The 24,485-nt window shown below is 36.2% G+C and overlaps 1 protein-coding gene across 5 annotated transcripts in view; it reads left to right on the top strand.

Annotated features, from left to right (window-relative positions):
- LOC309485284 (uncharacterized protein) overlaps positions 1–24,485 on the top strand; it is an 86,028-nt gene that overhangs the window by 48,313 nt on the left and 13,230 nt on the right. For all 5 annotated transcript variants that reach the window (XM_082152047.1, XM_082152046.1, XM_082152045.1 and 2 more), the window contains 9 exons: positions 97–345; positions 1,159–1,350; positions 6,749–6,927; positions 8,538–8,724; positions 10,669–10,811; positions 13,599–13,783; positions 19,219–19,484; positions 20,264–20,483; positions 23,386–23,563. In XM_082152047.1, the coding sequence (XP_082008173.1) occupies positions 97–345; positions 1,159–1,350; positions 6,749–6,927; positions 8,538–8,724; positions 10,669–10,811; positions 13,599–13,783; positions 19,219–19,484; positions 20,264–20,483; positions 23,386–23,563 (1,799 nt within the window). The remainder of the gene's footprint in view (positions 1–96; positions 346–1,158; positions 1,351–6,748; positions 6,928–8,537; positions 8,725–10,668; positions 10,812–13,598; positions 13,784–19,218; positions 19,485–20,263; positions 20,484–23,385; positions 23,564–24,485) is intronic.

Genomic DNA, 24,485 nt, shown 5'->3' with positions numbered 1-24,485 from the left:
TATTTTACATCTTGTGAAAAGGGCATTACATGACTGTGCTAAGTGCTGATGCTGATGTGTACGCACGTTGAAGACTACAGATGTCTCTTTGTTCAGATGGCGGAGTGGAGTTCAAGCAGCCGTCCCAGCTCGCCGTGTGTTCAGACCGGCTGATCCAGGAGGTGATTGGAGGAGAGGATCTGTGCCGAAGCCTGAGTCTGTCGTACCTCCACCCGGCGCTGCAGGCTCGCCTCTCGAGCTCCCTACTCACTGCGCTGGGCGTGCACCGGCTCCGGCCCGCCGAGATCATCACCGTCACCTGCTCCATGGCCAGGGAACTCCTGCAGCACGGCCATCTTAGCTCAGGTGTGATGAGTGGGGCAAAACTGAATGAATTATAACAACTTATAATGTAGAGGCAGTGTTTATCAATTCAGAGAAATCTAGAATTTTAATTGATTTTTGATATTTTAAAGCCATGAATGATCTTGTTTCTTTTGATTTGGTGCAATAAGGGGGCATTGTGTGAGATTATTGATGACAACCTGTATTTTGCATCCCTCTTAAAGGTGCAGTGTGTGATATTTAGGAGGCTCTGTTGACAGAAATGCAATATCATACACATAACGATGTGTTCAGTGGTGTATAAAGACCGTATATAATGAACCGTTATGTTTTTATTAGCTTAGAATGAGGCATTTCTCTCTACACACCGCGGGTCCGTATAAATCGTCATGTTTCTACGGTGGCCCTGAGCGGACAAATGCGTTTCGTCACTATGTTTGTATAAAAAAGCTTCAGCTAAAGTCAGCGAATAAAACACTGACACAGTGATGAACAAGTAACAATAATGTTCGCAATAACATTGATTTTTCTGAATAATTAAGTAAACATGATTTCTTTATTTATCTTTGTAAAGAAACCTCATTGTTTAACCGGCTACTCTCTGCTGTCTCAGACAACGACATCACTTCCTGTCGGCCACCGTAACTTCTTCTAGTTGCAATTCACAACCTCACCACTAGATGCGCTAAAACTTACACACTGCACCTTTAACTAATGAACCTTGTTGTAAAGTGTCACCTGATAAGTTGTGTTCTCAGATTTCAGGGATTCATAATGCAGTATTTCTGTCAGGTTTTGAGCTCACCGTTGTCTTCTCTTCTCTCGTCTGCTCAGAGCTCGAGCTGAAGAAGCTGGCCCGGCTACTGGTGTGTAACTTCCGTGCGCTGGAGCCGGAGTATGAAGTGGACGCGCTTCTGCAGTCGCTCAGAGAGGTTCCCATGATCCCTCTGGCCAACGGCAGTGTGGTTTCCCTGAGTTCAGAGGGAGTTTTCTTCCCTCTCAGCGATGTGACGCAAGCTGGCACAGGTACAATTTTTAAATACATAATTTCAACAACTTATTACCATTCAAAAGATTAGATTTAAAAAAAGAAATTAATGCTTTTGTTCAGCAAGGACACATTAAATGAATCTAAAGCGACCGTAAAGACATTTATAATTTTACAAAAGATGCTGTTTCTATTCATCAAAAAATCCTGAAAATTCAACACTGATAATAATCATAAATGCTCGTTTCATATCATATTCGTCATCATATTAGAATGATTTGTGAAGGATCATGTGACACTGAAGACTGGAGTAATGATGCTGAAAATTCAGCTTTGATCACAGGAATAAATTACACTTTACTATATATACACATAGAAAACAGCTGATTTACATTATAATAATATTTCACAATATTAATGTTTATTCTGTATTTTTGATTACATAAATGCAGTCTTGGTGAGCATAAAAGACTTTATGTATATATAGTATATTTGTGTTTGAATTACACTTTATACTTTATATATATTTATAATATATTAGGGCTGTCAACATTAATGCGTTAATTTTGTGATTCATTATTTTTTGTTTAACCCATTAAAAAATGTAATGCAATTATTAACACAGCATCTTTTTTTTTCGGGCATCTTTGGTGTTAAATTATATGAACAGGCGGTCGTTCATTCAAATGATTTTAAACCATTAATATGCAATAAGATGCAAATGAGAACGTTTGAACGTACAATAACACACAAAATGATATCGAAATGTCCGTTATTGGCGAGTATCCTCATAAAGCACAGTCTTAAATGGGTTAAAGATGGGTTAATGAATGTAAAAAGTTGGGATAATTTCGGATGTGTGTCAGATCTTCGTCAGCTCTTAAAGTGACATTAAATGTTAACAAAAATGATCGCTTTCAGTTATATTGTAATGTTAAATGGCTATAATTACTCATTTTAGTCCCCAGAAATTGAGAAAAAAACAGCAAAAAAATCACTGTACTTAGTAAATAGATGACATTAAACAAATATTTAAAATAGACTGTCTTTGTTGTTTCTACATGAGATTTAATGTGAAATTATTTCAATATAAAAAAAAATAATCACGATTAATTGCAGAAAAATGTGTGATTAATTCGTTTTTTTTATTTTTATTTTTTATTTGACAACACACACACACACACACACACACACACACACAAAAAAAGTATTTATTTAAATTTATTTATACATTTATTAGATAAAAAATGTTATGCGTTTTTTCCAGTTTTTCTCTTTAAAGTGTGTATTTCGCAATTTACTGAGGAACATATTTTCTAAACTGATCAATAAAACAATGGCACTGGTGTCAGTATCATCAGATATCGTTATCTGTATCAGACCTGAAAAGAAAAGCAGTTTAATCCATGTCACCTCAAGAGACGCGATTGCTCTATACGATGAACATATTTAATTTAGCCTTTTATTCACAATTATTAATGCACATACATAGAGCTCATCAAATATGGTGACACAGAAGATCAAATGTGCGAGAACCAGTGAGGTGTGTTGAGCTTCCGTTGATTCATCTTTTATTTCTAAAGTCTTGTAGTCCATCAGGAGTTGTTTTCATGCCTCTCTCTAGACCTGTCTGCAAAATGAATGATCTTCCTCATCTCCTGCTTATTTCATGAATCAATAAAGTGAGTCACAGGAGAGAAAGACGCATTACTTGCGTCATTGCAGTAAAAAAAAACAGGTATTTTTGTGAATGAAACCCAAACTACAGATGTGTTTCTCTGCCTCTAATCTCATAACTCCTTCATAACTCCCTGACACGCTTCTCTTTGATAAATGACCCATTTTTCTTGTCAGATTAGTCAGATACGTCCTCACACGGAGCTGGTGGAAATATGAATTCCAGCTGAATGGAAACGAGCCATGCTAACGCTGTGTGTCAGGCGTAGTCGGGCGCAGCTGCTAAAAGCAGGGAAGAGATTAATTAAACATCAGTATCTGGGCCCGAAGGCTCAGCGGGACAGGAACAGGAAGTGCGTCATCAGCCGCTCTTATGCCTCCTGTACAGCAGGGGTTTTCAAAGTGTGGGGCGTGCCTCGCCAGGGGGGCGCCAGAGCATGCCAGGGGAGGCGCGGAGAGTGCTAGAAATTATAGCCTAATAATTAGTTTAAATTAATACATTTAAAAAGTTAAATTGTTATTATTCTGAAAATACACTGCAGGTCTTGATGCCCAATTCTGATATGTTACCTTTATCCGATTTCTTTGTCCGTCCGTTTACACGTTCTTTTAACTGTGACCCATATCCGATTCATGTGTTTACTCTTGCCATCCTATCTGAAACATCACGCATGCTTAAAGGGTTAAATTCTCTTGCACAGATGAACGAACACGAGATATGCTTGATGCTAGCTATGCGATATATGCGAAGTTCGCCAAACATCACCATGATTTTAAGGCGGAGGAGGACGAAAAGTGCCATCATTGCACATGTGCTTCAGTTATTGTGTGCGGGAGAGATCTCAGGACTGGTTGGAGCATATTGTGGTGGGCTTTAACGAGGAGCAGTGGGTCCAAAATTTTAGGATGAGCAAGCCAACCTTTGATATGTTGTCAACGTGTGTCCACATTCCTCTCCTACGACGACACGTTTCGTCGGGTCGTCCGGTGCGTTTAATGTGGTTTCTCTCGTCATTAAACCGCGGAGACGTCGCCTAATGCCTCAGAAAACCCGATCTGCCTGTTTACATGACAGTCGCATTGGCACATATCTGATTTATTTCCACATATGAATGAGGCCTGAAACCGATCTCAAAATATCCGAATGCACGCGTTGTTTTTTCCTGTTTACACGGTCATAGAACACATCCGATCTGTGTCACATATGAGCGAAAAATCGGAACTGGGTCACATTTCACTAGCCGCGTTTCCATTACCCTTCAAATTGCGCAAATTGAAATTGCGAATTGAAAATACATCCAATGGAAACACGTCAATTTCGCAAAGAAAAAAAATTGGTCCGCTCGCATGAGGAGGTTTTTCAGGCAATTCGAAAAAGGAATATTTCGCAAAACTGCAATGGAAACAGTTTTTGTGCATTTACAGTCACCTGACTTAGACAACGCGGTGTGTTTGGACAGAAGACGAGACAGAGTTCTTTATTAAATTCATAAAAGACAAAAGAATGACAGAAATACTGGATTCTCAACCTCAAATAAATGCCACAATCAAGACCTGGAAGCAGATCTGAGGGAGAAACACCCAGAAACTCCTCATATGTGCCGCTCATAAGGGTCTTTCCTTGCCATTAATGCTTGGATAACACGCCTACGTTTCCTTCCATTAATAATAATAATGTCTAGTGCGGTGGCTGTGATATATATAAACCTACCAACGTCCATTGCCATGATGTTTGGAATGACTTATCGCGAGAGGAGAACATTTTAGTCGCATAACATCGGTTAATGGAAACGGCGTCATTTCGCAATCGTTTTTTAATCGATATTTAGAAGAAGAAAAATCGCAAAAGTTTTGCGCAAATCTGTAATGGAAACGCGCCTACTGAGAGTGTAAACAAGGAGTTTGACATTGCTATGTGTGTTTGTTTGTTTGTTTGTTTTTTTGGGAGGGGACGCCATTGGGTAAATTGTCAAAAGGGAGGCCTGTCTCACTGTCTTAGACTTTGAAAACCCCTGCTGTACAGGGTTTGAAATTAACTTTTTCACTCACCAGCTGTAGATTTGAAAATCATGCTTTCCCCCATTATTGTTGAATCACGGAGGCTACACCAGTTACTTTGCCAAGAGATCTCTATTTATTATTTTATACATGTATCAGACAGAGAGAAACAGGCAAAGCAGAATAAGGCTATAGGTGAGGAGGTCTTCATTCCAGATTTCTCTGTTCCCATTTCTCTATCCCCTCACCCCATCATGCCTCTGTGTTTCTCTGGGGTGGTACAGTAAGGATTGAGCTTATATACACCACTGAGGGATTTACAACTTCCTTGTAAGGTAGAAAAAACATGTTGCTTATGTTTAAAAATGGAACGTATACCTCATGCTTACACATAACATGGCACAATCCACTTTCCATATTAAGCAACTTCCCTTCAGTGTGTACATTTGTGGTACATTGCATCAGTCGAAACATTCCTTTCGTTGTAAAGAACATGCCAGCTAAACACATTTGATGAATCATCATCATTGGAACATCTCTGCTCAGTGAACGTTATATTGCACACATACCTCTAAGCACAATATAGCTCTTCCAGCTTTATTATAAAAAAAAAAGTGTGTATGTGAAATTATTTAAATTATTATGAAAATGAATAAAGAAAAATAATTTTTAAAAATTTAATTAAACAGTAAATTTTTATTTATAAAATAAATAAATAAATAATATTTTACATTTTATTTTCACAATGTAAATTTTTTAGTCTTCACCGGACAATGTGGCTACAAAATTTTTAAGTTACTGGCCATTCAGAACTTCTACTAGCCCAAAAAAAAGAAATAAAAGAATTTGTTATTATGTATATAGCGCTTAGGAAAATAATGCAACATTATTTAAACATTGTATACATTTTTAAATATTGCTGATTACTTACAAAGCAATAAATGCACTTTAATTTAATATTTAGCTAAATAAACCAGATTAACTATGTCCCAGCTTTGATATATATATATATATATATATATATATATATATATATATCAGGGCTTGACATAGAACAAGTAAATCTTTACACACTGCCTCCGAAACTTTCGTCCGTCATAAAAAAAATTTAATCGGGTTCAATTTTCTGCGTTTTCCGCATCCGGAAAACGCTTAAAATCTGCATATTGTCACTTGTAAACAATAAATTGTCCTAGTAAAAAAGTTGTTTTTCTTATCAGTTTTCAATCAGCTTTGATATATTTAAATCTGCATATAGTCAAATCTGCACCTTTAACCCTCATCCCTCCATCCCTCCATCCTTCCATCGCGGGTCAAAATGACCCGAAGCCCTAAAACTATACTTTTTTGCTTATTAGTATGGTTGAAGAAGATCATTGAAGGTCAGCAGCAAAGACATTGGTTAATAAAGTGAGATTAAATACATAAAGTATATTTGTGTAATTTAATATAGTTAATTATAAAAGTTTTGCGTAAAATTCTGAGATTGCATTTCACTGTTTTTATTCATTTTGAGGAGTACTGAACGTTTTCGTACAAGTGAGAGGAGTACATACACAAACAAACACACACACACACACACACACACACTACCTCCTCACAACATGAGGACAGGAGAGTTGTCAGTCAACAAATTAAAAAAAGTTTGAACTGAGATATTTTGTTGTAAATTGAAAGAGTAATGCGTTACTTCACTAGTTACTTGAAAAAGTAATCTGATTACGTAACTCAAGTTTACTGTGCTCCTGTTCCTCGCTGTAGATCTGAAGGCTCTGTATCAGGACCTGAACATCGTGGAGCCGCGGCTGCTGGCGTGTCTGGATGAACTGGGGAACTCGCAGGTCCGGGAGTTTCTCCGAAGACTCGGCGTTCACGAGCTGGAGCCTCAGCAGGTTCTGCAGAAGCACATCTACCCCGTGCTGAAGAGCAAAGCCTGGCAGGTCAGAGGAACACACACGCTTTATCCTAATGCCGAGTTCACACTGCACGGCTATCTGGGGTAGCATTCAGTGGCTGGTGTGTGTGTTCACACTGCACGGCTATCTGGGGTAGCATTCAGTGGCTGGTGTGTGTTTACCCTGATCTTCGTCTCCTGCCTTCAGCTTTCACCACAGCGGTACAGCATGACTTTACAAAAGAAAGAATCGCTGACAACTTCTGTCTGGTCTGCAAACTACGTTTCACAACCAACGACGCTTCACTTCTAGCCAATATTTCTTTTTTTTATGGTGTGATACACTTAATGAAAATTAAAATTCATATTAAATTTGACATTTAATTAAATTAAAATGTAATTGAATTGAATTTATAATTCATGCTATTTTGTCTCAATACATTAAAAATAAAACACCTGAAACTGAAATCAGTCATTTTAAAAGCCACTAGTGAACTTATGCATCAAAACATTGCTTTGTACAGTATTATTTTTATTTATTTATTATTTATTTTCTTAAGATTACATTTAACCATCTGGTGCTATTCGGTCACTTTTGATCGAAATATAAAGGGGTTAATTGAAAAATAATAATTAAGAAAATGTATGGATTTATTAAATATTATTAGTTATTAATAGTAAGCAATTGTATTGGAAAAATTGTGGAAACAAATGGATCATAATTATTGCATAAATATTACTTAGTACCACAAAATACCAAATATTATTGAACAAAAATATATTATACTGGGAAAAAAAATCCCTTTGAGGTGTGAGTGTGACCCCTAAATGAGGAGCACTGGGTTTGTATGTTAATACATTATTAGTGTTTTTAAATAATAACTTTAAGTGAGCATTAGATGATGGCAAATACTGATTATTATCAACAACAACAAAAATATAATATTGGCCAATAACTAATATAGTACTGATTTATCATGCATCCGTATTGATGATGATCTTTTCTTATGACACAGCGCTGTAACTCGCTGCTTCACTACTGTAGTTCCACTAGCTAGTCTCGACTGTTTCCCCAAACCATATTGTCGCAAACGTTGGTTAATGACGTCACGCAGGTGGTGGAGTAATAACTACTGTTAATGAATCTGTTTCAGATCTAATTAATGCGAGATGTTTTGCTATAAATGATGAACGTCATCTGAGGACTATTTCTCATTTTTCTCAGTTATTTTGCTTTATTTCCAGATTCTATCTTAGGCTCGTTCTTACGCACTAGAGCTCGTTCACACATGCGCACTCTTCAACAACTACACTTTAAATCTGTCGACGAACTAAAATATGTAAATGACATTTGTATGTATTCTAAATTAAAGACACAGGTTGCACTGAATGTCAGCTTGCTTATTTTGCTCAAGATCAGGATTTATTGAGTCCACATGTCATGAAAACTAGAAACTCTTCTTCTAACCACAGGAGATCTGTCATTCACACACACTTGTTGAACTGCTGATAACGACAGAACTTGCAACCATAGTTGGCTAACGATGCTTTTAGGAAACACACCCCTGGATGTTTGAAACTGGGTCAAGTGTGTGAAAATGCTTTCATCTCTTATGACTGTTTCTCATATTCTTATTTAATTCCCTTTTCTTCTAGAAAAAGCCCAAGGATGTTGTCGTCAGCTACCTGGTGTTCATCAAAATGCACTCTCAGGATCAGGACTACAGGAGCCTCAGCGCATCCATACCTGTGCTGACCAGCGAGGGCTTTCTCTTCCCTTCACAGAGCAAAATACAGTTCTCCAGCCAGTACGACAACATCGACCTTCCCAGCATGCTCCCTGGTAAACAAGAGCACCTTGGTGTGGGATTTGCTTTGAAATTGCTTGTAAAATTCACAAATAATTGCAAAGAAATGGCAAGTAACACATTAAATTAAACATTTGAAATGAAATGGTGTTTTCTTGTAAACACGCACTCCAATGATCTCTCAGAAACTTCAATGTTTTGTTTGCATTCTCGAAAAATAATTTAGAAAATTAGAAGTGTAGCCTCTCGGTGAATTAAGATTCAAAGGTGAAGCTTTACATTGAGGTTTGATTAGTTAATTTATGAAAGCTTTTGTCCACAACGGAATAAAAAAAACGAAAAGATCCTAATTGTGACTTTTTATCTCACAATTCTGGCTTTATTTCTCGCAATTCCAAGTTTATTTCGCAATTCTGACTTTATTTCTCGCAATTCTGACTTTATCTCAATTCCAAGTTTATTTTACAATTCTGACTTTATCTCAATTCTGACTTTATCTCAATTCCAAGTTTATTTTACAATTCTGACTTTATCTCAATTCTGACTTTTTTCTTGCAATTGCGAGTTTATTTCAATTCAACTTTTTTTTTCTTGCAATTTTGACTTTATTCCTCGCAATTCCAAGTTTATACCTCGCAATTCTGAATTTAGAACTTGCAATTGTGATCTTATCTCACAGTTCTGACTTTTTTTTCTCCGCAATTGCGAGTTTATCTCGCAATTCAGACTTTTTTTCTTGCAATTTCAAGTTTATATCTCATAAATTATGACCTTTTCTCGCAATTATGAGTTTATTACTTGCCATTCTGATTTCGAGATATAAACTCGCAATTGTGTAATAATTATGGAAGCTTGTTTCCGCCACAGAATAAAAAATAACAAAGGTAATTGCGACTTTTTAATCTCACAATTCTGACTTTATTTCTCGTAATTCTGAGTTTATTTCGCAATTCTGACTTTTTTCTTGCAATTTCAAGTTTATATCTCGCAAATTATGACCTTTCCTCAATTATGAGTTTATTACTTGCCATTCTGGTTTTGAGATATAAACTCGAAATTATGAGAAAAAAAAGTCAGAATTATGAGATTAAAAAATCGCAATTACTTTTTTCTTTTTTTAATCTGGCAGAAACAAGCTTCCATATTATCTACATTAGTTAACATGAACTAACAATACAAAATACTTCTAAAGCATCTTAGTTTATGTTAATTTCAGCATATAGTAATACATTATTCAAATCAAATAATTAATATTATATAATATTGGCATTAGCCTGAGCTAACATGAACTAACAATAATCAGCTGTATTTTTACTAACTAATGTTAATAAGGATTATTAGATACTGTAACAAATGTATTGCTCATTATTAGTTAATGTAACGTTTACTAATGAAACCTTATTATAAAGTGTTACCGTTTCAAAACCTACAGAAATATTTAGTTTGATCAAATTACTTCAGTTTTGGAATAAGCTTCACAGGTTATGACTGTCCCAATTACACTGCAAAAAATGCTTTTCTTACAAATATCATTTCATAACATTTCTTAAATCAAGATGCATTTACTAAAGTAGTAAAATCACATAAGATATTAAGTCTTTTTTTTCTGGGGAAATAAATAAAAATTAAGCGAGTTTTTGCCTAAAACAAGCAAAATTATCTGCCAATGGGGTCAGAAAAATAATCTTGTTTCTGTTTGAAATCTGTTTTGAACTGATTAATATCGTATGTCATTTTACTCATCTTGTAAATGCATCTTGATTTAAGATTTTTTTTATATTTGGACTGGAAACAAGACAGAAATACTAAGTAAGAAAAGCATTTCTTGCAGTGTAATTGATTCACCCTAGAATTGAAGCACCGAACTAAAAGTGTTTTGTATGGACTTACAAAAGCATGAGTTGTGCATGAACACGGAGCGTTATGCAGTGGATCCATCCTGTCCTTTCAGACCCAACCAGTTCTTTTCCTTTTCCCAGGTGTGGACTGGGTTCTGCTGGACGCCTGCTATCTGAAGGCCGATAGAGACGTGAGCGGATGGAGAGAGATCTTCAGTTCTCTGGGAGTGCGAGACCTTCTGATCTTCAGGAAGGAGAAGCGCACATTCACGACCTCTGAACTGGTGAGAGCGAGTGACGTGAGTCTCGGCACACGGGTCAGAACGTGTGTGTGTGTGTGTGTGACACTGCAAAAAATGCTGTTCTTTCTTAGTATTTCTGTCTTGTTTCCAGTCCAAATATCTAGAAATTCTTAAATCAAGATGCATTTACTAGATGATTAAAATGACATAAGATATTATGTCCTGTTTAAGGGGGAATTAATAAAAATTAAGTGAGTTTTTGCTTAAAACAAGCCAAATTATTTGCCAATGGGGTCAGAAAAATCATCTTAATTCAAACAGAAACAATTTAAAAAAAAATTTTACCCCATTGGCAGATAATTTTGCTTGTTTTAAGCAAAAACTCACTTAATTTTTATTTATTTCCCCAGAAAACAAGATTTAATATCTTATGTCATATTACTCATCTAGTAAATGCATCTTGATTTAAGAAATGTTTGATATTTGGACTGGAAACGACAGAAATACTAAGTAAGAACAGCATTTGTTTCAGTGAGCGTGTCGACGGGAGGCAAACTAATGAAGCATGTCAGCGCTTGCTTTTGTTTTGTGCGCAACCTCGATTTCAGCCAATCACGGCGCTCCTCACTGCGAGCCGTTTAATGGAGTGAAAGTGTGAAATTGGCACTAATTGGATGTGAATAAAGGGGAAGTCAAAGCTGAACTCCTCAACTTCCAGTGCCATGTGTGGCCTCCTGTCTTTAATAACATGTTGCACACGTGCTGTTCTGTGATTGTAGGTTGTTGTTTTTTATCCTAAATGAAATGAGAACAGAGGAAAATACCAGACATGGGTGATTATGAAACTGTGCCTGACCTCATCATATAAACGTGCATTCAGTGATGTTCATCCAGTAACACTACTGATGGATTTAGCATGTAATTCATTCAGATAAATAACGTTTTGACCAGTTCATTAAAACAGCCGACTCATTACTTTATAGAGCACATTCAGAACCACTCATGGATGACCAAAGTGCCGTACGAGGCATAAATACGTAGAAAACATCACAAACTCCCAATATAGCAATATTTAGAACAGCATATAGGATTTAAAACCTGAGTCATGATGAGTTAAAAGCCGATAAGAATACATGTATTGTTGAGCATTAACCCTTTAGAACCGGCTGTGTCGTCGCCGACACACACCAGCAAGCTGTATTCATTTTACCGTAACTCTTCAACCGTTTGCACTATCAAAACCATTCAAATTGCCCCTGACAGTAGACAACATGCGCTTTTCGGCAATATACGGCTTATTACGCTTTCCGTCTGCAAATGACAGCAGCTTTCTGGCAGAGCCTGAAGGAAGGCTTTGAACAGAGAGATATGAAGCGCGGCAGGTTACAGTGTGTTGGATTGCATAAAATAATAAAAGAAACGAACAAATACATGGCGAAAGAAGTGTTAGACAGCAGAAGAGGGGATTGGGATGCCTTTTAATGAATCTTGGGAGGCGGATGGCCGTCACTCTTTCACATATCTAAGCATGTGGTGTGTGTGCGTGTGTATGTGTGCGTGCCTATAAATGTGTGCATGTGTATGTGTGCGTGTGTGAAAAAAAGTGTCCTGAATGAAAACTGTGCAACCCAATGTCACAAAAAAGACTTTTTATAATATTTTATTTACTATAATATATGTATTATAGTTCATTTTTCAACTTTAAAGTGTTAGTTTCTTTCGTTCGTGATTTTTCAGTTTTTTTTCTAAATAAACATCAGTAAATGTATTCTTTTTTTTTTTTGTCTTTTTTTTTTGTCTATTTAAATTCTATTTACAAACTCACCACACACAATAATGGTCAATAACTGTAATTTGTTGAAAGCTAATCTTTTTCTGAAAAAGATGAGACCTTGCACATGAAGATAGCACATTGTTTTAGAATTTTATGGTCAAAAAATCTAAATATGTGGAAAAAAATATATTTTAGCTTCAGGGTCTAAAGGGTTAACCAGTAAAGAAAATGAAATTGAAACGTGTCTTATTTATGTATTTCGTTCACTGCAAAAAATGCTTTTCTTACTTTAAGTCCAAATATCTAAACATTCTTAAATCAAGAAGTATTTATAAGTAAAATTACATGAGAAATTATATCTTGTTTTCTAAAAAAAAAAAAAATATATATATATATATAAATTAAGCGAGTTTCAAGCTAAATTATTTGCCAATGTGGTAAGAAACATAATCTTAATTCAAGTGGAAAACAAGATTATTTTTCTTACCCTGTTGGCAGATAATTTTGCTCATTTTAAACTATTAACTAACAAATTTTTTTAAATCAGAAAAAAAGATAGAATTTCTATGCAAGCTTGTTTCAGCCACAGAATAAAACATTTTAAAAGATAATTGCAACTATTTCTCTCAGAATTTCAAGTTTACATACCAGTTCTAATTTATAACACGCAATTCTGACTTCATAACTCGCAATTCTGACTTTATAACTCGCAATTGCGACTTTATATAGATAAACTCGGAATTGCGAGAAATAAAGTTCGAATTGTGAGATAAAAAGTCGCAATTACCATTTTTATTTTTCATTCTGTGGCGGAAACAAGCTTCCATTCATTTCTTATGTCATTTTACTCATCTAGTAAATACTTCTTGATTTAAGAATTTTCAGAAACTTGGACTGGAAACAAGACAAAAATACTAAGTAAGGAAAGCTTTTTGTGCAGTGTTGTTCATTGATATTACATTCTGAACTCATCTTCAGCTTCATTAGAGTACAGTAGTGTTTCCCAGTGATCCAGTGCACTCTGCATGATCCTGATAACCTGATGTCTCCTCCAGGCGTCGAGCCCGTGGGCAGTGGAGAGCGAGCTGTGGCCGAAGCCTTCGGATGGGCTTTACATCATCGAGGATCATCACTGCGCTGAGTTTCACACGCTGGCCACCGTCGAGCATCTGCAGGCCAACACTAAACTACAGCAGAGACGAGCTCTCATCAGCCTGATGGACAAGCACTGGGACGCTGGGTAAAGAAACACTGCAGAAGATGTTTGCTCCCCACAATCATGCAAATTATAATTATATATTTACATTTATGCATTTGGCAGACGCTTTTATCCAAAGCGACTTGCATTGCATTTCAAGGCACACATTTACATTCTTATCAGTTCTTGCTTTCCCTGGGAATCGAACCCATGACCTTGGCGTTGCAAGCCTAGCCTATATAATATAAATTAGGCTATGCATTGAGGTCACTTTCCCGCGGGAACACACTCCCTCAGTCGCACTGAGTGGCAGAAGAGCTGCTGAGTGACTGGATTTAACAGGGGAAACTGGGAAAACACCAGTAAAACAAACGAGTATCAGTTTAAACTAAAGCTTGGACTCGATATAGTGTTTCTTACAACTTACCAAAGATCCAGTGATCGTGGATATTGACATGCAGCCGGAATCGTGTTTCCTGACGTTTATATGAGCCTGATTTCGACGCTGGGGAAAAACATAAAGCAAATTTGCCTGTGAACGCTTTATATAAACACAATATAGGTCTAAATCCGGGTGATCACTCATATCAATGTTATATATATTAGGGCTGGGTAAAAAATATTGATTTCTCGATTTTAATCTATTCTCATTTTTAAATCCCAAGAATCGATTAGTCATCCTGTTTTCAGCTGATGAATGAATGTAACATTGTTGCGCATCCCATCCAATAAATCACAATAATCTTTGTGCTTTGTTATTATTGATATGAAACAAAGTCTCAGATTTCAAATTAAGTCCATTTTCTTACGAAATTCAAAAACATAATTACCGTTTTGTGGCTGTGGCGTGAGATCGCTCTGGCTCAGCTCTAGAGAAGCACATGATCTTCTCTTCCGCCTTAATAACACCAGTTACAGCGCGAGATAAACATGAATGAGCTTCTGAAAGTGTGTTAAAAGATAGAGTACAACTTATCGAAGTCTGTATCATGTGACATGGAGTCGCCCAATCAGTGTTTCAACCGTGGAAAGACGTCAGTAAAACAGCTTGTAAACAATGTCATGTAACGTCACATTTACCTCAGAAAAACCATATCTAGTGACCATAAACTCGTTAGTCAGCGAGAAGAGTTAACTCTAGAGGAGCATTCTGCTAAATATATGCACCCTATTACATATTCATTATAATTTTTAATGTTCTTCAATTTTTAATGCTTGTTTGAATAAATCTGGCAGGTTTTTATGACAGCCACCATTTACATGTTTATATTTCATATAACTTTATTATTATACAAATAAATAAAAGTGTATTTTAAGTGTTTGTATACAAATCAGTTAATTTTTACCTTCAATATTATAGTAGGCTAATGAAGCCTATAGGCTACCACTGACTCCCATAGTTTACAATAATAGTTAAGAGAGTTTTATTGTCAGTGTTTATTTAAAAACATCCAATTATGCAGAATATACAATGTTAAATATTTAATTGATGAGTTGTCAATACAATATATAATAATACAATATATAGGGTGTGATTTCACCCCTAAAATCAGCATTTCGACACACAGTAACTGCAAATCCAGCTTTCTCTGCCTGGATCCAGTTGTTTCTGTGGATCACAGCGATTCATTTGCTTCACAGTTCTGTGGCTTTCAGTAGTCTGTACACATATACCCTTTTATACAGTCAATCTCAAAGCTCTTTCCTGTTTTATGTGTGTTTTGTGTGTTTTTCGGGGCTGAAAACAAATGCTGTTTGTTTGTGCATGTTTAGATTGGCATTATTTTGCCACAATGAACTTCTTTAGCTCATCATTTTCAATTTAGACTGCAGGGTCACGTCTATTTGCTTAGCCGTGGCTTTGTTTGGGCGTTCAGCGGCCGCTGGTGAATAGCATTGCAGGAAATGCTGGCATTAACAATGCGTTCGTGTAGATTGTGCTTTGCACTATGGCTGGAAAAAACGAACTAAACTTAAACTCACCCAGAAAGTGAGCAAGTAATGCCTTGATCCCTCATGATTGACAGCTGGTTGTGGAGGAATCCACTCCACTTATGCTCAATCTGCTCTCCGAAGAGCTCTTTAGTCCAGATCTCTACGGTCGCACTATTAGTCTGGCATGCAATTCATCATCTGCATTTGATCATTTTTTATCACATAAGCTTTAAAGGGGAGAAAATATTGTGCCTGCTGTCTGGCATATGTGTGTGTGCTTGAAGGACTGGTCTGTTTAGTTGATGGACTGTGTCTGATGACCATAAAACCACGTCAGATCCTAATCGGGAATCAGTCTATTCTTGGTCGCTCGGTTTTATAAAGATCTCAAATGAATGTACAGTCAAACCAAACATTATTCACACACCAGATGCAATTTCTGATATTGTTTTACTAGTGTGTGCAGGACACTATAGCTCATTTATGTAAGTGAGGAGAGCAGAATAAAGTGACATATTATACCCAACAATTCTTCATACAGTGGAAAATATATTCAAATTTGGGACCAGAAATGATTCAGACACTTTGAGCTGATCATGTTTTGCTGAAGTGTTTTCTCTTTAATTGCTAATGCTCTTTTTACACACAGACTGAACAGAATGAAGCATTGCTTGGTGATTGGTTGAGCTAAACTGGTATTATCTAATTGTGTAGTTAAATTTAACAGCTGACAGATATTCAACATAATTCATGTGTGAGACAGTCTAACAGAAGGACGGACAAAACCAGTCAAATATCAACTGAGTTCTGCTCATATTTTAGTACCATTTTCTAAACTATAGCGAATAAACTGTGATAATGTGAGAAATGTTGAAGATGTCTGAATAAACTTTGGTTTGACTGTGCAGCACAGATGCATGTATGAAATATCATGTATTTTGCATCTGCAGCGTGAGACTCCTCGTACTTTCCTCTGTCAGCTGACCTTGCACCTGGTGAGCTCGTGCTCACCTGGTTTTATGCTCCATTTCCATTCATAAGCCAAAACACATCCACCCGCTTGACCAGATCCACAGCATACATAGTGCTGCTTTTACTCACTTTTCAGACTGAAATAGTGCACAAACTGCATATTGCTATTTAAGTTTCATTTATTTCAATCATGACAGCTCTTGGAATAGATTTAGTATGTTATTAAATATGGCAGTGTTGATATATTTGGTCTTTATGGAGTAGATATGCTTCTTCATAAAGAGCAGGTCTAGGCAGGTGGAGCTGGGGAGGTGGAGGGGTTCAGAGGAACTCAGGCTTACAGCAAACACTGACTATTTAAATGTTGAGCACACGATCTCATTGGCTGCAGGATGAACAGAGGCCAATCAGCTTGTGCCATTCGTAGGGTTTGGTACCAATTTAATTGTAATAATTCCGAATTCTGCTGATCGATTCCGATTCTCATAGATTCCTAATTTCGAGAAGGAGAACAAAAACTTGGATATCATTCACATTTATTCGAAGTCTTATTGCAAAACATTTCATTGTTGCTGAATAGCATAAACAAAAAAATCAACTAGCTTAAGAAAACTTACACAATTAACTTTTGCTTATGGTTTAAAAATACCACAGCAAAAACAACTAGCTCAATTTCAAGCATTATTAAAGACAAGGAAACACTCAGTAATTTAAAAAAGAACAAAAAAACTAATTAGCAATTGCACAACTGAACAAAGATACAATTTAAATAAACTGTATTTTAACGTCCCCCTGTAGTCAACAGTTTTATCCCTTAAAACTCATCTTTTATCACCAAAATGACATATTTAAATGTTTTTTCCTTGAAAATAATGTCTTCATGCCTTAAAATATCTTGAATGTAACTCGACACCCTTGCCTCATTTAGTATGCGCGGTTCTATGAATATGCAAATGAGCCCCGCCTCCACTCACTCACTCAGCTCAGAGATCCACTGGTTGACGATCACACGTTGATCTGATTGGTTACAAGGTAGTTTGTGACGTCAGAAACACCAGCGATTTCAAAGCGTGTGTTTGAGACTGTCTTTGGTTCACTGCAGTTTTAAGGAGGAAATACTCAGCAATGCTGTCGACTTATGAACTTACACATGGTTTGTCTTACAGCAGATTAAAAACACCACATAGACACATAAACTACATTAAACGCTGGATTTTCAACACAGGGAGACTTTAAGATTTTCAGGTACAAATTTTTTTTATCAAATGTAAAATAACACTGCACTTTATAAATAAGTTACTCAGTCAAGAACAGCGAGAGAATTTTCTCTTTGTTTTTTGTCGTTAGATTAACGTTATTACAGAGACGGCAGCAGGAATATTAGGCTGCTGTCACTTTAAGAGCTGCACGGATCCAGTATACTGTTACACCTGCGTTTTCTTTGTCAGCTGCTTACGTTCACTTAAGACATAACCGACTGTGTTTACGAGGATAATTTGACATGTTTTTGTGTGCATTTGTCCGTTCAAGTCGAAGACGAAGAGATCTTGGTTCAGTATCGCGCATTATTCAGTATGAGAGGCGGCTTTCTGTGCGCTAGTATTGGGTGTGTGAGAACAGTGCGCGAGTCTTCTGCCGCTCCAATGGTGTAGAATCACATTAAAATGGCAACATAGGAATCATTCAACGGAATTGATATGCACACGTCTTATTGAATCCCTGATTATTGGAAATTTGGAACTTGTTCTAAAATGGTAATGATGTGATGGCTTGCACACTGCTTGTGTACTATTGTACTGTAAAATAAAAATAAAAATTGAGTAATAAAAAATAATGGTATCATTTACAATAAGGTCCCATTAGTCACTGTAAGTTACTGTTCAAATTTAACTAGCAATGAACAATACATTTGTTACAGTTTTTATTATTCATGTAAAAAATAAATAAAGTCGGCACCAATAAATGCTAAAAATGTAATATTAGACTCACACATGGGTTATATTTTGAGCACGCAGGCTCTTCATCAGACAATTAAAAGTTATTACCCAACAAGCCTTTATAATCACAGGTGATTCATTAACGATCACATGACACATGAGAGAGGAAAGAATAAACAAAAAAATATTTTTTTTAAATGTCAAAAAGTCATGGAACACACAAGAAAAAGAAAAATACTAAATGTGAAAGTCAAATTTTAAACATTCAAAATTAATAACGAGAATCATAATACCTGCAAAAATCTTAAAGAAACGGACGAATATCAAATTCTTCATTTAATGTGATCCGTTGATTAATCACCTGTGATTATAAAGGCTTGTCGGGTAATAACTTTTCATTATCTGACGAGGAGCCTGCGTGCTCAAAACAACTTGTGTGTGAGTCTTAATATTATTATTTTGTATTATTTGTGCATATTGCGGAGCCTTGGTGTGCCGACTTTTGTCTGTTTTTTTATTGGTTCTTTTGTCGAGCGCATGTTTCTGCCGGCGATGTCCGTGCTTTGGTCTTTTGTTGCTCATTCATGTAAAGCCAGTGCATGTGTTTTGACAAACCTGTCCTGTGTGTTGTAGAGAGAAGTACTCCCAGTATCTCCGGTCGCAGGTCTCGGACAGCCAGGGACGGCACGTGCGAGAGGCCAGATCCTCCTTCTATCATCACCTCACGCAGCTCTACTGGGTCCCAGCACGCAGGCCACCGTGGGACGAGAGCCGGCCCGTAGCGTTCCTGCAACCCAAATCTGTCTACATCTTCTCTACGCAAGTGCACCAGCTTCTCGGCTCACACGTCGATTATGCACACAGCGTACAGATGCCCAGCGAATTCACCAGAGTAATAGGTAAAGCTAAACTTAAAGCTATATTTAAGCTCTTCGTACAGCACTGTGGGCAGTGAAAAGGAAAAAAGGAAAGAAAGAAGGAAGGAAGGAAAGAAAGAAAGAAAGAAAGAAAGAAAGAAAGAAAGAAAGAAAGAAAGAAAGAAAGAAAGAAAGAAAGAAAGAAAGCTAAAGGCAGTTTTCACTTGTTTGTTTGGAACGTACACAATTTTTCAAAGTTTTGGAGTCAGTAAGATATTTATTATATACAAAGAAATTAATACTTTGATTTAGCGAGGACGCATTAAATTGATAAAGTAAAGTGAACTAAAGATATTTAAAATGTTACAAAAGATTATATTTCAAATAAAAGCTGTTCTTTTGAACATTCTATTCATCAAAGAATCCTGAGAAATAAAATGTATCACGGTTTTCGGTTTCACGGTTTGATCGCAATCAAAATAAAAGTTTGTTTACACATAATATATGTGTGTGTACTGTGTATAATTATTTTGTATATATAAATACACATGCATGTATATACTGTGTATATATATATGAGACTATATAATCTGACAAATATTTTATATATAAATTAAAAATATATATATATACAACATGCGTGTTTGTGTATTTATATATACAAAATAACTATACGCAGTACACACACATCTATTATGTGTAAACAAACTTTTATTTTGGATTTCGCGATTCGTTTCTCAGCCCTGTTTTCAACATTGATAATAATCAGTAATGTTTCATTGCCAAACCTTTGAACGGTGAATATTATCACAAATGTGCAGGAATGAGACACAGTGTGCAAGTGGAGGACATGATTGGCTATCTGAAGCGCTGGTGCACGAAGGTCTCGGAGGATCTGTGTGAAGAGCCTAAAGGAGCAGACTTCACCTCGACTGTGGAGCACATCCATGCGGTGTACCAGTACCTGTACGCCCAGTGCACCAGTGTCCAGATCAGAGACCTGTTCCAGCACTCGCCCGCTGTCTTCATCGAGTACGACAGGTCAGATGAACAGATATCAACCATATATGTTAGTTAATAAAGGGGTCATGACATATAAGGGGTCTTTGAACTATTAAAACATCCTGCAAGTTTCATATCTTATAACAACATCCTCATTATAAATAAAGCATTTATTTAATCAAGCTTCAAAAACAGCTCGTTTTGATATTGAGTGATCTGTGACATCACACGGCAAATTCATTTACATATGCCCGCCTCTAGAGCAAGACATCAACCAATAGTTATACATCATCGCACCATAGGCACCGCCCACTGCAATAATAGGCTCCGCCAGGGCTGGACTGGGACAAAAAATCGGCCCGGGCATTTTGGCCCAGACTGGCCCACTATATGATCATAAACACCACCCATCTTTGCACGCCCTTAATTATATGCATACCAACTCCTATTCCTTAAAACCACTAATGCCAGGTAATGAGTGAGTATAGGAACGAGTGAAAATTTTACATTTATTAATTAATACAGTTGAACTATACTCCACAGTGATGAATCCTAAAACAAGCTATAAGCTGCAATGGCATAGCAATACCAATGTTTCTCACAGGATTTTTGGTAAAACTGTGGTGGGTGGACCTTGGTTCTTCTAGGGGGGTCCGGGGGCATGCCCCCCCGTGAGAAAATTTTGTGCATTTTAATGTTAAATTCATCAATCTGGTGCACTTTGAGAGTTCAAAATTAAAAGCTCCAACCCCTATTCAGTGTGCAAATTAAACGAAAAATTCAAACCTCTTTTCGTTACAGTGTCTATTTACCAGGGTTGGGGAGTAACGGAATACATGTAACGGCGTTATGTAATCAGGATACAAAAATCCAGTAACTGTAATTGGTTACAGTTACGTAAAAAAACGTAGTAATCAGATTATAGTTACATTTTGAAAAAAGGGGGAATACTTTCAGGATTACAATGGTTTAATTTAAAACTTAATAAATCAGTATTTTGGCATAATAACACTATATCAAGCGCTGCTTGATTATACAGTAGTTCCTGATTCTGTTGACAGTAATGACTCACGTGTGCCACCCGCTGGTGCATGTGCAAATAACAGCTGTCTACAATCTCCTCAGACGCTGAATGAATCACTGCTGCCAGTAGAAACGTTGCCCGCGGGACAAAAACGCTTTCAATTCATGGAAATTCCGCTGACATTTTGTTTTCAAAGAAGAAAATGCAAACAACATGGTTGTACCAAAATGTCCTTTCTTAATCTCTTCTCACTTAACAGGATGTTCGCTGTCTAGGTAACGTAGGGGAACTCCCACTGCCAACGCCCCGAGTTTAGTCAGGCAAATTAAGAACGATCACGGCTTTAGTCAACATGTAGCCTAGGCCTATTTTAAAATAAACTAATATTTAGATTGTGTAGAAATTTAAAATGTTGTGTTTTTTGTTTTTTCCTTGTACATGTTAGTTAAAAATAAAACAAAAATAATCTGTAATACCATACAGTAGCCACTAGATGTCTGTATAGCCATTTACATAAATATTCAGGGCTGTGTGTTCCCAAGTTGTGGAAATGAGACATGATTGCTTCGTTGTAATAGGTTTTTAGCTACAACATAGTTACTTACAGCTATATGACATTTTCATAAATAGTTTATATTTTGCTAATATTTTACACCGGACCAAATTCTTAATAAATAAAAGGTTTTCAATTTTTTTTATTTTTTTTTATTGCTTGACTTTATTTATATATGTGACCTTGAAGTAATCCAAAAGTAATCAGATTACATTACTTTCATATTGTGGTACTTGGATTACGTTACTGAATACTTTTTTCATGAAGTAATTTGTAACTGTAACGGAATACATTTTTAAAGTAACCCTCCCAAGCCTGCTATTTACATTACACCTACTACATAATAATAGTTATAATATTAATCCAATGACAGTAATAGCCATATTTTGTAAAACAAATGCACTAAAAAATAAAGGAAACTTTCATAATTAGTTTTGTTCCAATTTCTTTACTTGAAAGAGATAAGCACATGATCTTTTATTTTTACGCAAACTGCATCAAGCTTTTATTTTGGCGGAAAACATGGTTTACAAACGCCTCTCATTAAATTTCTAGTGAATTGCGGTAATCGTGTTTATATACTGTCTATGTAATCGTCAACTATGCAATGTGGAAATAATCTGTAACTGGGTTATGGGTTCCTACACTCGATCATGACATAGCTTAAGTGTTTTGAAAGTAGTTCTGCTTACCGCGGATTCTACACTCTCTCATCTCTCTCCTGATCCTCCTCACTATCATCATCATCATCATCACTGGAGCTGATGAAGGGCAGAAAGCATATATTTTGACACATTTTACAGTGTCTGCTTTAAGGGGCTGGTTCTATTTTTTCACGCTATTTCTCTGCACAATCCTTGCGTTTCTTCTCCATCTCGCAGACTATTTTGACAGATAGATACAACTGACACTGCTGCGCGCTCGCTCACTCGTTTAAAGTTGTGATTGGGCCAGCCCAGTGTCAATCAAGAAAAGAACCAATGGGCCGCTGATCTACGTGTTTCATGGGCTGGTCTGTCAGAAAAAAAAAGAAAAAAACTTTTTTGGACCACTGCATTACACCGGCACAAACCCAGCGCCGCCAATTAAGCAAAACAAAACAAAACGAATGGGCCGCCGATGTACACATTTTATGGGCCGTAAATAAAAAATAATAAAAAATAATAATAATAAAAATTATGTATGAGTATGAGATGTATCGGCCCAAAAAGCACGTCGGCCCACCGGGCAAATGCCCGGTATGCCCGATGGCCAGTCCAGCCCTGGGCTCCGCCCACTCCGATTTCTTTCAAAAATCTTCAGTACCTTATAAGTGAACCTCAAGGAACATATTAGAATAATTTTAAAACCTCTATGTCATACAGGAAGGATGAGTGGTGCTCTGGGCACTTCTATCATCTTAAAGAGGTTTGCTGGTTGGATCCGACGGGAATGTTCCAGAGATACAAGGAGTTGATCCGACGGTCTGACAGTGGGATTCAGGAGCCCAGAGTCTTGGCACCATTTTATAATGGTTTGCAGGACATGAAGAGCATGTTCAAGGTTTGTTTAGGGGTGAAATTACGGCCGATATTGATAAGCTGGAAATTATTGTCATGTTCTGGCTAAGAAATAGCCAATATTAAAATGTTATACTTTTTTGTCTAAATAAATGTCAAATTAAACGGCTAAAAACAAAAATTGTGAATGTAGACATCACAACATTGAAGTGTAAAGTATGAAAAAAGATTTTGTTTTAGATTTGAAAGCTGTTATTAATGTTTTTAGAGATTAACTTTAAGTGAGCATTAGATTATATACATAGAGGAAATGAGCATGTACAAGAAGATTTCCAATACTGATACAGATAAATAAATAAAAAGAAAATCTATAATATATGCAAATGTAGAAAATATTTATATAGTTGTGGAATCCAGTTTACTGAATTTACTGTATAATGTGGCAATTTTGGATGAATCAATCAAAAGTAAATCACTTTAATGTGATACACACAGAAACTCAAAAGTCTTGTCAAAATAAAAGTTCAGTTTAACTTGAAGAAATTATGACAGATGTATATTACTATTATACAGCAGAATGTAATAATAATAATTATTAAATTGTAAACTTTTTTAAGTCAATTCACTAGACATCCTTTATTAAAATTGTATTCTATCATTACAGTTTAATCAAAATTTAAACAAGAAATTTGGGGAAAAATACAACATTTCATAGGGCCCTATTATTGTTCAAATTAATTTAATAAATTAGTAAATTGTAAACTTTAAGTCACTTCACTAGACATCCTTTATAAATTTTTTATTAATTCACTAAAATTGAATCAAAATTTAAACAAGAAATTTTGGGGGAAAATACAACATTTCATAGGGCCCTATTATTATTTATTTTTTACTTTAATAAATTTAAATAAATTGTAAACTTTTTGAAGTCAATTCACTAGACATCCTTTATTAAAATATAATTA

Source organism: Leuciscus leuciscus (genome assembly GCF_965113295.1).
Source record: "Leuciscus leuciscus genome assembly, chromosome: 21".
NCBI classification, from domain to species: domain Eukaryota; kingdom Metazoa; phylum Chordata; class Actinopteri; order Cypriniformes; family Leuciscidae; genus Leuciscus; species Leuciscus leuciscus.
This window is presented reverse-complemented; position numbering and strand designations above follow the sequence as displayed.